The following is a 20,748-nucleotide window of genomic DNA, read 5'->3' on the forward strand; positions in this document are numbered from 1 at the left end:
CTAGATCGTCGGCCTGCTTACCGCCAGAACCCTTGTGCGAAGTATGTACGGAGCATGTACGGAGTACCGTAGTAGGCCTAACGTTGATCTTACTACCCCTCCGTGCGACTGTTGCATGTGAGGCCTCCGAAGATCAGTGGGAACCACCTGGGTACAGACCGATTTCCTTAATGCGCATTCTACACTAACTTCCTCACTAAACTCAAGCTAAAATGGGCTAAAAGGCATAGCGCATGCAGCCTGCTCTGGACTTGCCTGCACGCCGTCTCAGTCTGCTACCCTTTGTCGCTCCACTCATCCCACTTCGCCCCAACAGATTCTGCATGTCGTGGTCACTTTCCAATGCACATGCCGCCCGTCAAGGCCCCATTATCTGGTCTAAGATATCCAGGAGAACTTAACATAGTACAAAAATACAAATTCTCTCAACCAATTACATTCAAGCAATCTACACTGTTGAGTAAAGGGGGTTCGAACAGCACAAGTCCTCTCCTTTCTCCGTACAGCTCCCTCCCATGCGAACCCTGGTTCCTATGCTCGACCCATTATTATAGTACAAGTATGAGCATCCACTCCGAGAAAATGCCGTATTATCTCCAGTCCATCTCCAGTCTCAACACGGAATTACCCCCCCTTACCCCAACAACAATTTCGGTTATTCGACGGATACATACGTAGGTTTATTTTCATTACGCTTATTATTCTCCATCCTCATGATTGGTCAATTGTACAATCAAGAGCTTCCTTGACATGCTTAGGGAGGAAAAAGTTCCGCGCCAACCCGGCCCAATGTGGACCATCAAGCCGGACAAGCGCGAGATTCAACAACTCACAGCCTTGGCTCTGTCCTCGCAATGCTTGTCGCCACATATAAACCAGTCTCCGAGCTCGTAATGCATGTTCCTTCGATGGTGCTTGAACAATCAACAACATCATAAAGCTTGATACAGTAGCAAACCCTATTCGTGACCCTATTGAACAATTAGTACTCGATAGTCATCAATAAACCACATACCCCACGCATATAGTACGTAGCTCGGTAGGTTCAGATCTGAAACCACTGACATGGAGCAGCCAAGCTAAAGTCACTTACATGAATACCAAAAGCCGGCTAAATCACTGCACGACATTCTCATCACCGATCTTAACACCGTCGCTGCACAATTCTCAGCAGCTTTGAGAACCGCATTACCGGCGCCATGCTCTTCGGACATGTCAATCGCAGGCACAGGCTCGACCTCACTCGCTTCAATAATTTGAGTGATATAATCATCAACCACATTGGTAAAAGTTGTTGGGTCCTCTGTTTCCTCAAACAGTCGTGGTGGTGCAGCAGACCGTACCATTGGTCTAAGTAGGGAGCGGAAGATGAAAACTTCCAGTAATAAGTATGAAAAGTGAAGACAATGAGAGCGTGGTCCACTTCGATCAATTGTCGCAAATAATCGGTTTTGTAGTCTTAGTTGTGATGGTAGGAGTGAGTACCATTCCTTCAAGGACTGCAAAAGTCCTCGAGCCACGTCGAGGGAGGCATCAAAATTAGACGATAGTCGCTGCGACGCGCGAAGGGAACTAAACACAATTATTATTCACTATTACCAGCCAAATGATTAAAGTCAAAACAAGAGGGAAATACTCACAACAAACGGACTTGCACCTCATCCGCTATCCGTGATAATCGCGCAAAATACTGAAAATGCTTCATATGCAGCCCATCACGCAACAGCCCTTCATCTGGTGAGAGTAAGAAATCAATTTGCATCTGGTCGACCTGAAAATCATCGTCATCAAGGTCCGTTACATCCCATTCATCATGTCGAATATACGGCGGTCGACCCATCATCAAACTACGCCATTTATCCTCTGCATAGACAGCCCACCACAGTCTCCGACGAAGACGTCGTTCCCAAGCCGGTAGACCCATAGGCTTACATTCTAGCGTGAGTCCCAGAGAAGTTGCAAGGCCAACCAACATACCCACGAACGACCAGACAAAGGAACTATCAGCCACGGAGCTCTTTTTGCCTTCACTCGGTTTATGGAGGTAAAGTAGACCTGCTTGTAGGGTGGCCAGGTGGGGTGTATGTAGTTCTTCGAATAGAAGTTCAAATACAAGTCGCCACAGTTCATCCGTGGATGGTGCTGAATATGCATGTATTACGCAGAGATACTCGTCGAATTTGGCAAATGGCTGAGCAGAGGCGTAGATTGCTGCAAGGAGGTGGACAGGTATATTTTGCAAAACAGAAATTTCGGGAACGGTTTGCGATGAAGAGAGTCCATATTGAGACCGTGAGATGATGGGTAGATCTGGGAAGATGAACTTCAAGAACCTGACGTCGAATAAAGTCAGTAATGGTTTTAAAAAATTCCTCGGTTGAATTTTCGGGGTTACTCACAAGGATACCAATCTCTGACCACACTCAAGGGGAACAAGAGTATTTAGCTCCTCGCGAGCCCTGTCTCGCTTTGGAAATCGGGTTTCTTCCTTTCTTTGCTCGTACAAATGGTCTGCCGAGACCAGGAAGTGGACTGGAATCTTCTCCTCTAGAGGTACTCCGCCAGCGTTGCGAAAATGCACTTGATGGAAAAGCAAGAAGCCGTGATCATCAAACTTGCAGTGTCTCAGTAACCAAGGATCTGATTCTCCTGATGCCCCGATAACTTGCGAAGAGAATCCCTTCAATTGATCTAATGTTTGAATGGCTTGCGGCGTTGGCCGCTCTGGGATGTGATATTCGGGTTGAGAAGGTAGGAAGAATTCGTCAACTGATGTTGCGTTCAGTCCTGACTGAATTTCCGGCTCTATCTCTGGAATACCTGTTGGTGCAGGGGTAGTTATTTGATGGCTTTCATCATATATCCCGGTCGATTCGGGCAAGATGGAATCATCTTGCTCGGCCGGCGAAGGTCTCAGCTCCGGTAAGGTAGATCGACCAGGCAAGGTAAGGTCGAAACTACACTGTGAGGCCGACGCCTCGCATCGCTGACAAGATTTATTTCCCTGAGCTTCGCATCTTAATTTCTTGCGACGGCACTGATCACAGGGGGGATGTCGTTTTGATCGGTACGGGCGGGCGGACTTTGCATGACGATTTGATTCACTCCGTGCTGAGTTGTCCTTCATAGCGGAGACAAAACGGCTGTCAAGCTATGGGATCGCCGGAGCGAATCCTGCTTGCGGCGACCGTATAATGTATCTCCTCTATTAGATATGGGCGAATTGAAGATAACTCCAGGATGTTCGCCGGACAATCTTCTTGATTGGGTGGCAATCTGCTGTCACAAGAAGGCGCCCTGGACTATTGGATGAGGTCCACTATCAATGAGTCGAGATTATATGGGATTCGGATTTTTTTAATGCCCATATTTTGATTCAGTCTGGTCTGAGCCGGATATCTTCATCCGATGTATATATCTTTTAGGAGGCAGAAGCCGTGACCAAGCAGCCGTGAGGATGATTATACATCATGGAAGGTGGATCAGCTTCTACTGAATCCAACGAATCAAAGCCTGCATTGGCCGATACATTCTAGCTTTCATCAGATTAGCAATCGCAGCAACGGCGAAGTCTCCAATTAAATCTCGAGTTCACCGAGCATCACCATAACAGCAACACCTATCATCGCTGAAAGCACTGAAAAGTCCAATTTCGGACCGAAGAAGTTCACCGAGTTAATGTTGAGAAAATCGGACTTCAAAAATTTCTGATAATGGACCTGGCACTTATAGACCCGATCAATTCCTTTAAACAAAAGAGTCAAAACCACTCTCTTTACAACTTGCACCTCGCCTTGGACAGCAAGCAACCATGATGAGTGAGCAGCAACATAGACTCGCTCAAGACGAGAAGGAAAGATCAACACCAACTCTCGAAGACACAAGTTCCTCTGAAGATGATGATTATCCCGAAGGAGGATGGAAAGCATGGTCGGTGGTCTTCGGGGCATGGTGCGCCATGATTCCTTCCATGGGACTACTCAATAGCCTTGGAATTCTCCATGCATGGACGAGCACACATCAATTAAAGGATTACTCCGAATCTAGTATAGGCTGGATATTCGGCGCTTATGGATTTTTCTTATATTTTGCTGGGGCACAAGCGGGTATGTGATAACTGGCAAGGCAATGCACGATGGTTCGTACTAATCATATCTCATACTCTTTAGGCCCAATTTTCGATGCATATGGCCCTAACTATATCATCATACCGGGATCTATCGGGATTGTGGTAGCTCTGGTTTGCTTTAGCTTCAGCGAAGGTAAGATATCAGTCTGATATCCGGATTCAATGAATCTTACTCATAATATATAGAATACTACCAGATATTCCTCTCTTTCAGCGTACTCGGTGGTCTTTCCGCATGTACACTTTTCACACCAGCTGTTTCGGCAGTTGGCCATTGGTTCAATGTACGAAGAGGGTATGCTACTGGCATCGCCTGTACGGCTGGTGGAATCGGAGGTGTAATTTTCCCGCTGATAATCCTATTCTCAGCTCCCAAGATAGGATTCCCATGGGCCATCCGGATTATTGCCCTTTTGTCTGCTTTAACGTGTGGCTTGGCATGCATTCTTTTGAGAGCCAGATTACCGCAGAACCTCAAAGCAGGTGCCACCATTGATATCCGGGCTTTACAAGATACAAACTACGCAGTTACTACCATCGCGGTATTTCTGGTAGAATTCGCGGTTTTCATCCCCATCACGTACTTCTCATCATATGCCATCCATGTTGGGGTTGGTAATAAAATCTCATACCTACTCATTGCATTTTTAAACTTGGGTGCCATCCCTGGACGCTTTTTACCAGGCCTGATAGCTGATCGACTTGGTCGGTTCAATGTGATGACGCTGACCTCATTTGCCTGTGCCATCTTAACACTTGCTTTATGGCTGAGATCGGGCGATAATCTAGCAGCCATCGTCTGCTACGCTGTTCTCTTCGGCTTCTGGAGTGGCGCAGCAATCAGTCTGACGCCGGTATGCATATCACAAGTATGCGACACGCAGGACTACGGTAAGAGGAACGGGACCACGTTCACGATCGTCAGTATTGGAACCCTGACGGGAATTCCCATTGCAGGGGCGATCCAACAACGTGATGGGGGCGAATACGAAGGTCTGATCATTTTCGGCGGAGTCTTGTATCTCGCGGCTGCAGTAGCATTCACTATCGCTAGGGGTGTTTGCCGTGGATGGTCCCTGAAAACAAAATTTTAGAATAAATTTAGCATCCAAGAGCTATAGTTAGAGCTTCCATGGAAAAGAGCGAACCAAATTGCCATTATGTTTCATTTTATAGCTGTGACCTTATTAATATGCCACATTGTACTCAGTCGCCGACTCGAGATGCAGTCTCATTAGGTAACACTATAATAGTACCTACTCGCCCGGCTTTCCTTTTTGTATAATAGGCGCTCATTGAGGAAGGTTGAGACTATGACCCGATTGTGGCACAGGATCGGATGGCCAATCAAGCAGCTGTATTCTGATCGGTGAACGCGCTCGACCCTGCTTTCCGAGGGGAATTCGCACCAATACTTAGATCCCCTGATGACCAAGGAATGTATCGGCGGAAACTCGATCACCGATAGAGATTTTGGTGCTCAGGAACATCATGGACTTCGGCGTCCGCCGATAAACCTTTGTCACAGGGGCTCCACCGCACGTCATGTTCATTTGCCGATCTAAATCTCGAGGAACGAGATGGCTTTCCGAGAAAGGTATATGAAAGAACTGTTTACCCCGGATTTTGTGACCTTTTTCTGTCTTTTAAGAAAGAAGGTCAACATTACATTGAAGCCGCAAGCAAAAAAATTTGATATCCTGCTGCAGTCTTGATCCCAAGATATTCGAACTTGGCACCTACCCGGTAACAACTTGAATAATTTGAGCAACGTGGCAATTTCAAGCACGAAAGATGTCCGGACAAGATGATACCAAGTCTCTGAAAGAGAAAGTTCTTTCTATTCTGCCATCACACGATGCTTCCAGGGCAAAAGAATTTGATAACGAGTCCGTGAGAACCTTTGAGTAAGGTGTTCTCGATTAAAGTGGGATTATGTCCTCTAACCCATCACAGTGACGCATCTTCAAAAGGTTCTAGGGGGAGAAGCAATACAGCTACAAATCCTTATAACGGTATTCTTGCACCTAGAAAGGCCCATTCAGAAGTATTGACCGTTCCCAGGAGATCAGTGCTTTGGCAGTTGCTGCCGCGGCAAGGGATATGCCCGGTAGGCAATTCTAGGAGGGATCATTGTTGTGTTTTGGATGGAATGGATTATTGGAGTTCTTTATTTTCTGTTATGGCAAATCGCCATTCATGGCTTGGGATAACTTACGAGGGTCTGAAGGATACTTTTGTTGGATGGGTTGTACCTACTGCTAGTACGATCATGTTTGTACCAACAACATCCGCTTTAACACAATTATCAACTGGAAGTTCAGTACAATTCTCAAATTATCCAAGAGAAACAACATACCTCTGCATCCCACACGGTATTTAGTTTTCAAATATTAGCATTGTGATTGGGCTGTTGTATGGTGGGTTGTGTACTCCAGACTGAAGAAATTTAGGGTTTGCCGATGTTGCGGGAAGGCGCCCCAGCCGAAGGCATCCTCCAAGTACTTCTTCAACCACTCATCTTGTGTCTTCGCCGAATATTTGAGTGACAATAGTCTAGTGGATCTACGGGTTTTCTAAATACACATCGTCCACTTTGTGTTCGAAGAAGGCGTTTTTCTATTCTCAGTCAACGGTTGTCACTGGCAGACACGGTTTATTAACCACCTGGTTAATAGATTAGGCAATCTATTGTCGAATTCGTTCGGATATATAAAACGACATCACCCTCGGCGACATCACATATACAATTCTTAGCTTTGAATTCGACACTAGTTGTGAAATTGAATAAATCAAATCTCGCCTCTGATTCGAGTTTGTGATAAAGCATGCACGCGGTAAAATCTGGAACACGCGCGATGCGCCTCAATGCAACGCGGGCATTTTCATCGGCTCCTCGATTTCAAGCTCCTCCAGCGCTCAGCATAAATTCCGATCGTCTCTGGGAGACTTTGCATAAGACTTGCGAATGGGGCCAAGCCCATCGCTATGGAGAGTATGTATTATATGATGAACTAATAGTGACATGACATCGGGATCTTATTGCTGACAAGCATACAGTAACGCAACTGAAACGGGCATGGCTCGGTTGACTCTGAATGATGACGATGCACGCGTGCGGCGTTGGTTTGCCGACGAAGTCCAAGAACTTGGATGTACCCTCTCAGTTGACCAAATGGGAAACATGTTTGCCCGGAGGTCCGGCAGTCTCAAGTCTTCGGCTCCGATGATTGCAATGGGAAGTCATCTTGATACTCAGCCTCGTGGTGGCCGTTACGATGGTATTCTGGGTGTAATGGCTGCATTGGAGGTCTTACGCACGATGAAAGAGAACAATTTCCAGACAAACTATGATGTGGGTATTGTAAACTGGACAAAGTATGTTTCTGAGATCGCTACCATCTTGAGCCGTCATTGACATTGTATACAGTGAGGAAGGAGCGCGTTTCCCCAAGTCGATGTGTTCTTCAGGAGTGTGGGCCGGTGCCATTCCCATTCAACAGGCATGGGATCTACGCGATATCCACAATCCCAACGTTTCTCTCAAGTCGGAACTCGAACGACACGGCTATCTTGGAGATATTGAATGCTCTGCGAAGGGATATCCTTTGGGAGCACACTTTGAGCTTCATATTGAGCAAGGTCCCATTCTCCCGGCGAATGATTGCAAGATTGGCATAGTGCAAGGGGCTCAGGGATATAGATGGTTGAGCTTCACTATCCAAGGCAAAGATGCTCACACCGGAACTACGCCTCTGGGTAATCGTCATGATCCATTGCTTGCGGCTTCAAGAATGATTGCCGCCTCGAACGATATCGCTAAGAAGCACGATGCTCTAGCTTCCACTGGTATCATCAGGGTTCCATCGAATGCATCCACTAATACCATTGCCTCCGAGGTCACCTTCACTCTTGACATCCGTCATCCTGAAGACAGTGTTGTCCACTCTGTCCAGGAAGAATGCCTTAGAGCGTTCGAGACAATTGCCTTGCAAGACGGAAAGGGTGTGTCATATAGCTGGACCCTCGACACAGACTCCCCAGCGGTTAAGTTCGACCAGAACTGCATTTCGTCCATTCAAGCGGCTGCAGACAAAATCGTCGGCCCTGGAAGCTCCATGCTAATGACAAGTGGTGCTGGCCATGACAGTGTATATACCAGCAAACACTGCCCGACGGCCATGATCTTCATTCCTTGCAAAGACGGCGTCAGCCACCACCCTACTGAATACTCTACTCCCGAAGACTGGTAAGTGTATTGGTTAAACCAATTGTTACGAAACGTTCAAACTGACGATCTGTAATAGTGCTATTGGTACCCAAGCTCTGCTTGAAGCTGTTGTAAATTACGATCAATCCTATGCGAACCAGAGCCGCGGAAATTAAAGATCATAAATAATAGAAGCTATTTGGTCTTCCATCGAGCTGATAATGCCAGCTGAGCTTGTCATTCAACGTAAATCCTCTAGTAAATAGATTCTGGTACATGGCCCTGTTTTCTAAATGGTGGCAGACCTCTTGAAGATAAGATATCCAGCATTTTCGGGATGAAGGCACTATGGCCATTCTATGTTCAATTCAAGGTCAGTGGAATAGACACGATAGACTCTAGTAGCATTAATGAAATGCGAAATTTCAAAGATCAAAATATGGCAGTTGGAAGTCACTTGTGAGGAAAATTAAAGTCAAGTTTGTTCCTTGATCAGATTCACGTTTTGCTGTGAATCCAGTCATTTCCTCTTTGCACAGCCATTAAAAGTCTAGCAGGATGCTTCCCTCGTGAATCTCATCCCTGCCAACTTCCGCAAGACCCATATTTCTTGTCATTTTAATTTCAACTTGGATAATCCAAGTCTACGAAAGGCGTGCTCGTGGCAAGCTCCATCTCGCTCCGCTTGTGTCGCAAGAAGGCGTAGACACCAGGATGTCACTAGAAGGCGCACACACTCCGACTCGAAGATGTCGTGTCGCTAGAAGGCTAAACCCATCCATACAGAGTGGCTGAATAAGTTGGCCAGAAATTTACATTAACTACACCGAGCCCTTCAAATCCCACCAAGACACCCACTGGCAGCATTCAGAATGTCTTCACGACGTTCAATCTACTACAACCCCGCTGCGGCGAATCAACATTTCAACCTTGAATTGCCCGCCGGCGTGGCTGAATTCCACCAATCGCTTCCAAACTATGCACCAACTCCATTAGTGTCTCTTCCTGATGTCGCGACCGAACTGGGCGTCCGCGCAGTTCTTGTCAAGGATGAGAGTAATCGTTTCGGGCTCCCCTCCTTCAAAGTGCTGGGTGCTTCGTGGGGCTGTTTTTGTGCCATCCGACAAAGGCTTGAACTGCCTCCTAATGTCAATTTGGACCAGCTCTCCAGTGAGGCCAAAAGCAATTCAATTACCTTGGTAACGGCATCAGAGGGTAATCATGGACGAGCAGTCGCATTTATGGCACGGTTACTGGGGATCGAGGCGCAGATCTTCGTTTCCTGCTCCATGCCTGAAGCCACCATCAAATTGATCACCTCTGAGGGCGCCAAGGTTGTTGCTGTGCAGGGGGACTATGATCAAGCAGTGCAAGATGCATCAGACCGTGCAAATGCAGAGAAAAATGCGCTTTTAATACAAGATACTGCATTTGAGGGGTACGAGGAAATCCCCGCTTGGATTGTGGATGGTTATTCGACATTGATGAATGAAGCTCAGCAACAAGCAATTCAGATGGGTCTTCCTCCCACCATGATGATTACCCCGGTTGGCGTTGGTAGCCTCGCCCATGCAGTGGCGAAACATTGCAAGTCTGTTGAGCCCCCCTATTTCTATGGTAGCCGTCGAGCCCGACTCCGCTCCTTGTTTATCATCAAGTCTTCATGCTGGAAAGTCGATTCGTGTGCAAACCTCTTCCACCATCATGAATGGTATGAACTGTGGTACGGTCTCGTCAACTGCTTGGCCGGATTTGCAACGGTCTGTTGATGCCTGCATCACAATCTCATCCTACGAAAGCCATTGCGCTGTAGAGTGCCTCACTTCAAAATCGATTGGAGCTGGTCCCTGTGGCGGAGCCACTCTTGCTGCTCTGCGTAGACTCGCAACGGACAAAAACGCCTCATCCCTGGACAAAAACTCCGTGGTAGTACTTTTGAGTACAGAAGGAGCTCGCGAATACCCAGTACCTCGAGATGTCTTCGTCGAGGACGCGGTGACTCTAACTCAGGCTCTCACTCAAATCGACTCTTCGAATCCTACATTGTCCGTAGATGACGGCACAGGAGAGACTGAGATTGCAGACTATCTAGAGGCCTGGTTTGCTCATCGTGACATCGAACATCACCGCGTCGAACCAATCAGTGGCCGACCTTCTGTCGTCGGCGTTCTTCGCGGAAGTGGGGAGGGCAAATCTATTATGTTCAACGGACATGTAGATACCGTTAGTCTTACCAGTTACGAGGCGGAACCTCTCTCAGGTAGTATTCAAATGAAGAACGGTCAACAAGCGGTGTTTGGACGTGGCTCTTTGGATATGAAAGGTGGTTTGGCGGCAGCACTTGCCACGCTTGCATCGATCAAGGCCAATGACCAAACACCCCGGGGTGATATTATTGTCGCAGCCGTCTCAGATGAAGAGGACGCCTCTCAGGGTACTAGGGATATCCTTGCTGCTGGATGGCGCGCAGACGCAGCGGTAGTTGCAGAGCCAACTTCACATGCCATTGCGACAGCTCACAAAGGATTCGTATGGGTGCAAGTTGATATACTCGGGGTTGCTGCTCATGGGTCCGATCCAGCTCTGGGTGAAGATGCGATCCTCCAAGCATGGCGCTTCTTGCAGGCACTTGAGGAATACCAGGCCAAGTTGCCCATTGATGACCTTCTGGGTCAAGGATCTCTGCATTGTGGTCTCATTAAAGGTGGTCAAGAGCCGTCTTCATACCCTGAAAAGTGCACGATTACTATTGAGTTTCGCACCGTCCCTGCACAAACCGAAGAGTCTATCCTGGGTGATCTATCATCCATGCTTAGGACGATTGGTGAAGAAACGCCAACTTTCAAGTATAGTGAGCCTCGCGTTACAATATCTCGTCCGACACAAAAGCTTGCGACCGATCACCCATTTGTTGAAAAGGCAGTTGCCTGTGGGTCAATCGTTTTGAAGAACAAACCCGTCGTTCAGAGCATGCCATTCTGGTGCGATGCAGCTTTCCTTGGACAAGCTGGGATCCCATCAATTGTCTTCGGACCTTGCGGAGAGGGTCTGCATGCAAAGGAGGAATGGGTTTCTGTTGAGAGCTTGCGACAGATGCAGGAGATCTATACTCTTCTTGCTCTGGATTTCTGCTCATGAGCAAAGAATTATCGTTTTACTAGCACTCTTAGTACTAACTGGTATATGTGACCCACTTCCATCATTATTTACGTCGAAAATGACAATTGCATACTTCGTGTAGTAGATTGATTTATCCTTTCAATCTCTGAATTGTCTATTCTCTGATTTCAACTTGAACATAACAAGGACTCGTCGAAGTCTTGTGAGCTACCCCGCTTCAAGTGTGCTGGGAAGTAGGAATCTAACAAAAAGAGTCTGAGTAGTGATCTGCAATTTAAATTAGGTTCTATTTGATGAGTGTTGTTTATATCTCCTTGTGGAGTATTAATTTCCTATACAGGCGAAATTTGCATCTTGTCTTATAACTGTTGTGGCTCCGAAGTTGCTTGAAAAGCGCCGATGATCAAGCGGTACGATGCTATCCTCCCATCAGGTGTAAGATAGATACCCGGGTTCGAACCCCGGTCGGCGCATTTTTTTTCTCTCCATCTAATTACTTCATTTTTGTTTTCATGATTACTGCCTACAATCAGTCCCGGGAAAATTGTATAAAGTCAAGTTTATTGTGGAGCACGGGAAGCTAAAAGGCTCGGGAATCGATGGGACGGAAATAACGGGAGATTGAAATCGTGGACAATATTCTGGACGAACCGCTGATCTTCAAGAAAGCAGTCCGTATCTACTTAATCTAGCTTCTACGCCATTAGGATGCTGTCTCCTTAAAGTACCTTAGCCAAATCCATCACTGTAGCAGTGACAGTGTTACTTTCACCAAGCAAAACCCCGGCCCCATTCACAAGTAAGTAGCGTCCATTATAGCCGTCCAGAACCCTGAGTGAGCGTGTGTAGCTATGAGCTTCTGGCGATTCAATCTCGGTCCATTCGCCCTCTCCCAAATTCTTGTTGATGAAGAGAGTGCTCTGCGTTCCCGAGCTGGCAATGATAGTTCCCTTCTTTCCTCCGTATGGAGTCCAGACAACATAGGGTGAGGATGTGGGCTTGGTACCGCTTGAGACAATGAGCTTCTGGTGTTCAGCCGACAGAAAGTCCTCTGGATCTGAAGCAATGCGGTAATATAGTGGGAACGAATAACTCGAAGTGTTGAAGAATGAACCATACTCGTAGATGTAGAAGTATTTACCATTGGGTAGCTGTCGCCTACTATCAGCACTCCTTTTTCTCGGCCATCTTATACATTGATTATTTGCGTACCTTTGTGACAATTGGCATACCAGGGCGATCGGTATAAGTTGGATAAGCACTGAAGAATTCTTAGCGAAAATTCACTTGGGAGGACCAGTTATTCTTACACGTCGTCGACGACATCTCCCCATTTCTTAAGATCAGTTGAAACTTGGTGGACCATTTTCTGACCATGTGTGGTATTCGCTCGCTGATCAGAGTAGTAGCAGATCAATTTTCCATCACTGACAATACACTACTTAGTAGATGGTCAAAGATGAGGGGGATTAACAAAGTTAAACTTACTGCGCAAGCAAGAAAGGTTCCCATACAGGTGTTAAGCCGTTGTTTGGGACAGCCTCTCCACCAGCTGCTATATGGCTCACAAACTTCCAAGTCAAGCCATCGTCCTTTGATGCATAGAGATCGATTTGCGTAGAGGAAAGATCAGTGGGAATACTGCTTCCGGCCAGCAGTAAAGTACCTGCTTTGAAAGACCCAATACGCTCGGGTAGGTAATACAGGAATGGTTGATAGCGAAGGCCAAGCTTGTTAGCAGTGTCGTGAACCTGTGAAATCTCTTTCCAGGTTTTTCCATAGTCCTTAGATCTATATATGGGAAAGTAGACCAGTGGCGGCTCAGGAGAGTAATTCTCCCACGTCGCAAGAAGGTCGCCATTTGGAAGTTGCACATTACGTGCATAAAGCGTGCGTGGAACAATATAGTCGGAAGGAGGCGAGAAGATGGTCACATTTTCGACGGCAGCTGGCGATTTTGAATGGGAGATTGTAGCTGCATGCGCAGCCGTCACGGCGAGCAATAACAAATTGAAATTGAAGAACCTCATGGCTTCAAAAGCAAGATTGGGGGGTCGATTGATTCGAACTTCTTTCTAATATCTCCCCAAGCTACTCCATCACAGCTTTTAACCCTTCGAAATTCCAAAATATGATCCTCAAGCCACCACCTAAGCTCCGACATCCCGCCGGAATTGTCCTCATTGTAGACGAAGCCAAGCTAACACCAGTTTAGTCTAGTTTAGTCCGCATATTTCCATCAATCACGGACGAGAAAAGCTACTATCAAAATACCTTGGCAATAAGCCCCTCCTCTGCAGAAATTGGCCAATATGTGCCCCCTTCAAGTGTTCCTCACGTTTCCTCCGCATTCCTCGAGAGGTCTTCAAGTTGTTTCCCCGCAAAAATGCCGAGTTTCTCGCATATTGTATTTTAACGGTTTTCGGAGTACATTTTCAAATGTACCCGACTGGATCACGGTAAACAAACGGTCCAAAACAAATCTCAAACATGATAAATTATATTATCAAAGTGAATGCTGCTTAATCCTCTGTGTTTTTTTTTTTTTTTTTTTTTTTTAATTTGCCGTAATGTAGTGCAACCAGAAGAAAAGCTAGTATTTGTTGACTGGGTAACAGAGCAAGGACCAGGAAAAGTTGATAGTAATCACTAGTGGATACAAAGACTGGCTACTGGGGATATTCAAAAAGCTGAGAATATTTGAGAGAAGTACTTGAATTCATTCATCACAGTCTCGTCGGGTCGGAGAGGGGTCGCTACAGGGCCGAGATCTGCTTCACTTACTGGGTTAGATGGTGCACGCCGCTTCAAGGATCATGAATCTCATTTGTTAGGAGCCCTATGGTAATAATTAGATGTAAAGTATGAGATATAAACTGTAAGGTGGCAGTTCTGGCTTCAAAATTGAAAAATGAAAGAGGTATACTCCGTACGTAGAGGCCTAGAGGCACCTAACGCGACCACATTATTTTTTGGGTCATCCTCGGCTGATTCCCCCACTGACCAGAGATCTTCTGGATCTACATAAATGTATACTTATATGCTAGTACTGCTGATTCTTTCTCTGGAAAATCCTTCAAGATTCAGTAGTGCCGATTCCTTGCCCCACACTGGTCACTTTTTGGCGAAGATGCATCGTTGCATCGGGCTTATTGGATTATATAAGTCCAAATATCGATTGATCTACATCAATAGCTCACAGCCATATGCAGGTAGACTTCAGCTCTTACAATTGGAATTATTGAGTGATTATTGTATCTCCAGCATCTGTTGTGATTGATCATTATTCAAGATGAGGAAGTTGGGTTTTAAGTGTAACATAGACCTTGAGCTTGGGTGACTGTCATAACTAGCGCCAAGTGGTCCTGAAGTATAAATATCAAGGAATCTGGAGTTCCGTAAGCTAGATTGATTTTTTGTTTACTTTCATCGCCGCTTTTTTTGCTGTGAAACTCAATCATGAAACTGTCTTTTCTCTTAGTGGTACCATCACTCTTGGTAGCACCCGTCACTGCAGAGCGTTCGAAAGCTGAATGGGTTGGAGACCTCAAGGCAGTAACCTCATATTATCGGAAAATTCTGACCGGAGTAAAAAACACAAGTCATGGACCTTGGATTCATTTTTATGCAACAATGCAACCATTAGATGAGTCCAGGAAGCACCTCGATTCTGCAGTGAATTGGCAACGCATTGCGCTTACACCACATCCTTCTCGAGGCAATATCGCCGAGGGAGTCGTAAGTTTGGCATTACCCAAATGTGTTGCACCAGGTGATTGACCAATTCCGCCTTAGTCCGGTGGTTCGTGTGTTGCAATCGCAGACTACTTCCCCGAGGTAAGATTATCACACCGTTTATGATTTCTCCAACCTTTGGAAACTAATTAGTATTACTGCAGATCTCTTCCGTTGGCATAGAAGCTATGGACGCACTTCTGGATCCAACATTTGTTTGTGACAAAAATGTCAAGGACACATTGCGTCCCAAGACATCTCGTTGGCGTGAAACATGGCAGCAGATGAATTATGCCTGGGATGTAGGTTTTCTGCTCCTAGTATTATATTTGTCACTTCTAAAGACTGACCCTTTTTTTTCTCGTTTTGTATCAGCAATACGATACTCTCTATTACGAGAATTGCAAGGATGAGCCCGGTGCAAAACAAGTTCTTCAACAGAGCTACCTGCCACTGAAGAAGAAGTTCCAAGAAGCTACGGATGCTTATCAGGATGTAGATGCATATTGTGCCCAAAAAGCCTAGACACGCTTTGGTGCTGTATTTTTCGTCTCACTGGGTTTAATGGACGCTCTAGAAACGGATCATTATATGATGGCTACATCTGCTGTAATCAAAGCCATATTATCGACTAAGACAACACTCCATTTAGAGTTGTATAATTGCATTCTCTGATCTAATTTCTGTACCAATACATCCCCCAGTCTTCCAAGCCCGTGGCTATCAGGCACATTCCCATAGAATTACATGGATGTAGGCCGCTATAGAAAATTCCCCAAGCTTCGCCCACTCGGGTTTTCCGAACGGGAAGTGGGGGATTGTTCTTGTAACCCCACAACCACATCATGAATGTTTACACGTACTCTCAGGCTAGGATGAAGAGATCGGAATTTCGTGATGGAGTTGAAGCTAGTATCATCTGAAATAAATTTCAAGTCGTCTGCAGTTTGTGGCAGAGGGATCTGAAAAATTTCATTATGTTCTATGTTAGAGTTGAGTGTGTCTGAAGAAAGACTCGAAGAAGTACAATTTTCAGGGGTTTTCATGTCTTCAAAACTGGTTATGCATAATGTATCCTCGGCTAGAGATCGCCCGAACTCCACTTCACTTCGAGCAAAGTTTTGAAGAGAAGTCGTTGCATTTAAAGGCAGGACTCGCTTCTACTAGAATTATCGTCCCAGGTCGACTAGCACGACTCGGAGGTCATTTCAAGTCATAATGAAACCCACGTTTATATCAAGTGTATACTTCTGGTCACAAATCATCGCATCTCTTCCAAAGGTTGCAGCTGTAAATCAAATCAGGTAATCAATAGGGATTCCAAAATCAATCCGGGCAATATCAGAGATTGACGTACCCAGTGATTTTACCCCGAAAGCATTCATAGCAGGAACAGAAGTCCAGTGGCCAAAGAATCTCTCCACAGCTCTTGTTCTCGACACAAAGTCCCCAATCGCGACGATTGACTATGGGTCAGAAGTTGCTGGATATCCATTTTTCGAGATCGGGGCGTTAAACGGTCCAGTTCAGATCGAAGTGAAGTACAGCGAGCCATACGATGGATTGCATCAGCCATGGTCCGATGGGCCCTACACTTTCTCGACCAGTCTGGCAAACGGTTTCCGGGTTGAGACTTTCAACATTACCAAGACCGGAATGCTAAAATCTCCTCTGATTCAGGGTGGTCAGCGATGGCAGTCCGTACGTTTGATCGCAGGACATAGTCTGACCTTCACTCGTCTTGGTTTTGTGTCTACTGTCAGCGATACAGACCCCAAAAAATACCCGAGTCAATTTCATAGTGACAATGAGCTGTTCAATGAAATTTGGAAGCTCGGCGCAAAGGCAGCTAGTTTCGCATGTGTGGAAAAAGGAACACAAGTCCCCGCAGTGAAAATTGATCCAGTGAAAGGTGCTTTTTTCCAAAGCACAAGATCTTCGCCAAATGTTGAAACCTCGAAGCTCGAAAATTATACGCTGGAATTTGAGGCATCCATTGAAAGAGCTGGCTTATGGTGGACAGTGGTAAGTCTCCTCCACCTTAATTAATAAATCCCCTGATACTCATTCTCTGCAAACTATAACAGGCCCAGCCATTGACATACGGATCTGGCCTTCAACTTTTGCTCACGGGAGAGCTTCCTCAAGAGAAGACATTCGCCAATGCCAATAAATCTCTTACCCCGGCCAACAGCATTCTATTGTCGAAGGGATACGACTTCGTTAATCAAACGACGCTGGATGCATATCTCTTAGATACGTTTACGGTGCCCTTCACTGTGCATGAGAAGGAATGGTACAATATCACTACCATCCTTTCAGATGGAGATCGCATTTCCGTGCACATCAATGGTACTCAGGTGTTTGATGTATCCCTCGGTGATTACTATACGGGTGGTTCGGAAGTTTCACTGAGTGGTGCTTTTGGTTTCGGTGCTTACCAGGACCACTCTGCATGGGTTCGGAATGCTATGGTTTACGACAGCAAAAACGGCACTTTTTTGTATAAAGATAGCCTGCGTGATCATGATGCTTCAGCCAAGTACGGTTATCAAGCAAATTTGGCAACTGTATGCTTGGACGGGCCTAAACGCGATCGCCTTGTGTGGCTGGGGGATTTCTATCACACTTCTCGCATTATCGGCGCTAGTAGCTCTCGCTATGACTGGACCCGCGGTACCTTGTCTTTCCTCCTGGATACGCAGGTTCATAATGGGGAATTGAACATGTCACCTAGCATGGGATATGATCCATCAACCACAATAGATGCATTTTCCGAGGGAGGGAAATACCCTGCCTTGGAGGATTACCAAATGCTGGGATTCCTAGCATTTTATCATTTTATTCGACAGTCCGGTGACCTTCGGTATGCCTCTGATACCTGGCCGCAATGGCAAAAGCAGCTTGAATGGCTACTGAGTACAGTGAACGCCACTGATGGGCTAGTTGACTTGACCAGCGCCTTTGTAGGGGATAGCTCAGGCGGAGCAGCTGTAAGCTGCCTCGCGGTCGAGACCTTAAACGGGGCTGCTAAAATAGCATCGGCGTTGGGTCAAAGCAATGAAGAGAAGATCTATATAAGATCTGCACGATCACTGGCTCAATCGATCAACAAATATCTTTGGAATGACCATCTGGGAACATACTCGGCAAGCCGATCTTCACAGCAGAAATTCGGCGTGTCCGATCTAGCTTGGTGTATTACATCAGGGGTCGCAAATTCTACCCAAACATCCGAGATGCTGTCTTCGAAAGTCCTGGGAAAACTAAAACTCGGTCCTGGGTATAAAGCGGATACTACTGTTAGTGCTTCAGACCCCAGCGCATCGATCTCGCCCAACACAAATGGATTCTTACTGCCTGCACTGTTTATGGGAAATGCCACTGCAACAGCTCGAGATTTGCTTGTCTCCGTCTGGGGGCCTATGCTACCCGCAAAGGAAGGTTTAGCCGTTGGTAACGACACTACAGCTACAGGTACCAGCTGGGAATATCTTTCGGTGGACGGATCTCCTGGTTTGGGATTATTTACAAGTCTCAGTCACCCATGGGGCGGAGCTGCCACCTATATATTGACAGAATGGGCAACTGGCCTGCGGCCTTTTGATGGCCCTGAAGGTTTTGGGTATAATAAGTGGCTGTTAGAGCCTCAGACCGGCATAGAAATGGGGTTGAAGAAGTCAAGTGCGAAAGTGGTAACAACATCCGGGGACATCCTGTCAGTTTCGTGGGAGTTGAAAGGTAAATCCCTCAGTCTCAAGATTGATGCTCCTCCAGGCACTACAGGAACTGTTCGTTTCCATGGAATTTCAAAGGATTTTCGTGGAGGCAAAAAGCAGTCGGCTACTTTGCCAGTCCAGAGAAAGGCTCACATGGGCGTAGCTTTCTGAATTTACCTTCTGGTCAGTAATTTGAATAGTTGAAATTATCCGATGCGAGCTTTACTTGTTCAATATTGATATTCCCGATACTCATAATCAATGTTAAGCTTATTACAGCTGAAAAGGTCGTTCACTGGATTCTAAAGGTCTAGTAGTTTTGCAAATGATTCCCGATGGGCGGACAGCGCAACATCGAACCTTTCTGGACGAGGGCCTGATCAAGCGCTGCGCATATCCTAATTAAGCATAAAAAATGATTTCCCAAAACATGTTCGCTTATGCTCTCTTCTAGCCGTGGAAAACACTTGATTAGATCATTCGTTTAGCCTGGCCAATCGATACTCAACAGATTCTTGTGGCAAGCTGCACAGCCGCCGGTGGGGGCCCTGAAATGGCAGCTTATAGGGCTACCTTTTTGAACCCCACTCTTTTGGGGCTGTCGGAGCGTTCGTCGCTGATGGGCCTAGTGGTTTCTTTTCCAGTACTGGCTACGCTAAATGCTGATGAACTCGGGAATACCACTACTGGTTCATTTGATATGTCGCAGCAAGTGAAGTACACCGAGCCTCCGAATATCAAATGAATCTAGCTGAATAGTACTACCCTCGTGATTGACTTGTCAATTGCGAAAGTTCATTGGCCATTTTGAAACGGAGCCAAGAAGAGGTATGTCTTTGATATATGTAATCCTTATAGGCCTGATCTTTACTTTTATTGGACTGTTTTCCGAACTGATAGAATCCCTCCGTGGCTGGTGGTACTGCCAGTAACATTCAGTTCGATGTTAAGGATCTAATAGATTCTATTGGGAGCGAAAAATGAGCACATACATTCATTTGTGGGATTATTACTAGGAGTCGCTTCTGATTGAATGTTATTTCCAATCAATTAACGAGAATTGACCTCGTAGAGGACTCGCCCCCACATTATCTCAAGGCCTTCAGGCGTCTTGATCTGTGCAGTCAAGACGAGAATAGACCCTGCTACAGATCAGAATGGCCATGAGGTGTAATACTGTGGGTACTTCCAAAGCTACTCCCGAAACTACTTGCGATTCAATGGTATAAATACTTTGTGCTCCGGCATCTCCTCTCCATCGATCGTGGAAATACAATCAATCAGTTTTCCCCTGCTTTTGTTCCTCTCACCATTATGATACTCGGCGCAACCTCCTTGGAATTACTCGGCGTGGACTCAACAGAGGCCGGACAATCGAATCAGGCTGCAAAATCCTCGCCAAAATCTAAGACCGAGCCTCAGAAACATTCAACAGGAATTAAGGTTGAGCCTGGGGCACAGAAGCCTGTAATTGAAGCAAAAGGCTTGAGCAACAAGTCGGGGAAAAGCTCCAAAGCAAGCCAATCAGCAGGCTAAAGGCATGGTGGCGGTACCTCATCCCTACTCGCTCTTGAAAGCTCTCACGGGCAACGAAATACTATCGTGGGGAACTACTATTTTGTCGAATCTCGTCTAGTGGCAGTTAGTTTCATAAAACCTTTAGAAATACAGTCTCTAAACTAACACGATAACAGGGCTGCCTATATGGAATGACCAAGCTATTTTCATGCACTATAGCCCACTACAGCCATTGGGGTCTATCGATCATTGCAGGCTGAATAATCTGATAGAGCTTAAAGTTGCTGTTGGGGGAAATTGATGAAGAATGTCAGTTT

General features: G+C 46.1%; 9 protein-coding genes across 9 annotated transcripts; 7 read left to right on the forward strand and 2 right to left on the reverse strand.

Annotated features, from left to right (window-relative positions):
- Positions 1–711: 711 nt before the first annotated feature.
- On the reverse strand, positions 712–3,127 carry N7469_010484 (Zn(II)2Cys6 transcription factor; the record flags this gene model as incomplete). The annotated part of the gene is made up of 4 exons (XM_056649389.1): positions 712–971; positions 1,094–1,572; positions 1,641–2,333; positions 2,400–3,127. 4 exons carry the CDS (start codon positions 3,125–3,127, stop codon positions 712–714), a joined length of 2,160 nt encoding a protein of 719 aa, XP_056496520.1.
- A 684-nt stretch (positions 3,128–3,811) lies between these two features.
- Positions 3,812–5,223, forward strand: N7469_010485 (putative oxalate/formate antiporter; the record flags this gene model as incomplete). The annotated part of the gene is made up of 3 exons (XM_056649390.1): positions 3,812–4,106; positions 4,170–4,262; positions 4,316–5,223. The coding sequence occupies 3 exons, from the start codon at positions 3,812–3,814 to the stop codon at positions 5,221–5,223; spliced, it is 1,296 nt and encodes a 431-aa protein (XP_056496521.1).
- Positions 5,224–5,923: 700 nt separating this feature from the next.
- Positions 5,924–6,253, forward strand: N7469_010486 (uncharacterized protein; the record flags this gene model as incomplete). Its single annotated transcript, XM_056649391.1, has 2 exons — positions 5,924–6,022; positions 6,161–6,253. 2 exons carry the CDS (start codon positions 5,924–5,926, stop codon positions 6,251–6,253), a joined length of 192 nt encoding a protein of 63 aa, XP_056496522.1.
- A 704-nt stretch (positions 6,254–6,957) lies between these two features.
- On the forward strand, positions 6,958–8,515 carry N7469_010487 (M20 family metallo-hydrolase; the record flags this gene model as incomplete). Its single annotated transcript, XM_056649392.1, has 4 exons — positions 6,958–7,124; positions 7,190–7,507; positions 7,560–8,378; positions 8,437–8,515. 4 exons carry the CDS (start codon positions 6,958–6,960, stop codon positions 8,513–8,515), a joined length of 1,383 nt encoding a protein of 460 aa, XP_056496523.1.
- Positions 8,516–9,211: 696 nt separating this feature from the next.
- N7469_010488 (putative diaminopropionate ammonia-lyase) lies at positions 9,212–11,477 on the forward strand (the record flags this gene model as incomplete). Its single annotated transcript, XM_056649393.1, has 2 exons — positions 9,212–9,896; positions 9,961–11,477. The coding sequence occupies 2 exons, from the start codon at positions 9,212–9,214 to the stop codon at positions 11,475–11,477; spliced, it is 2,202 nt and encodes a 733-aa protein (XP_056496524.1).
- Positions 11,478–12,178: 701 nt separating this feature from the next.
- N7469_010489 (sialidase family protein) lies at positions 12,179–13,489 on the reverse strand (the record flags this gene model as incomplete). The annotated part of the gene is made up of 4 exons (XM_056649394.1): positions 12,179–12,610; positions 12,672–12,720; positions 12,770–12,886; positions 12,948–13,489. 4 exons carry the CDS (start codon positions 13,487–13,489, stop codon positions 12,179–12,181), a joined length of 1,140 nt encoding a protein of 379 aa, XP_056496525.1.
- A 1,603-nt stretch (positions 13,490–15,092) lies between these two features.
- N7469_010490 (uncharacterized protein) lies at positions 15,093–15,719 on the forward strand (the record flags this gene model as incomplete). Its single annotated transcript, XM_056649395.1, has 4 exons — positions 15,093–15,197; positions 15,255–15,296; positions 15,359–15,496; positions 15,570–15,719. 4 exons carry the CDS (start codon positions 15,093–15,095, stop codon positions 15,717–15,719), a joined length of 435 nt encoding a protein of 144 aa, XP_056496526.1.
- Positions 15,720–16,412: 693 nt separating this feature from the next.
- On the forward strand, positions 16,413–19,084 carry N7469_010491 (putative alpha-L-rhamnosidase C; the record flags this gene model as incomplete). Its single annotated transcript, XM_056649396.1, has 3 exons — positions 16,413–16,498; positions 16,556–17,219; positions 17,282–19,084. The coding sequence occupies 3 exons, from the start codon at positions 16,413–16,415 to the stop codon at positions 19,082–19,084; spliced, it is 2,553 nt and encodes an 850-aa protein (XP_056496527.1).
- A 1,143-nt stretch (positions 19,085–20,227) lies between these two features.
- N7469_010492 (uncharacterized protein) lies at positions 20,228–20,449 on the forward strand (the record flags this gene model as incomplete). Its single annotated transcript, XM_056649397.1, has 1 exon — positions 20,228–20,449. One exon carries the CDS (start codon positions 20,228–20,230, stop codon positions 20,447–20,449), a length of 222 nt encoding a protein of 73 aa, XP_056496528.1.
- Between the last annotated feature and the right edge of the window lie 299 nt (positions 20,450–20,748).

The sequence above is a fragment of the Penicillium citrinum genome (genome assembly GCF_028827155.1).
Source record: "Penicillium citrinum strain IBT 23319 chromosome Unknown utg000009l:1.0-4274883.0:1.0-4276374.0, whole genome shotgun sequence".
NCBI lineage: Eukaryota > Fungi > Ascomycota > Eurotiomycetes > Eurotiales > Aspergillaceae > Penicillium > Penicillium citrinum.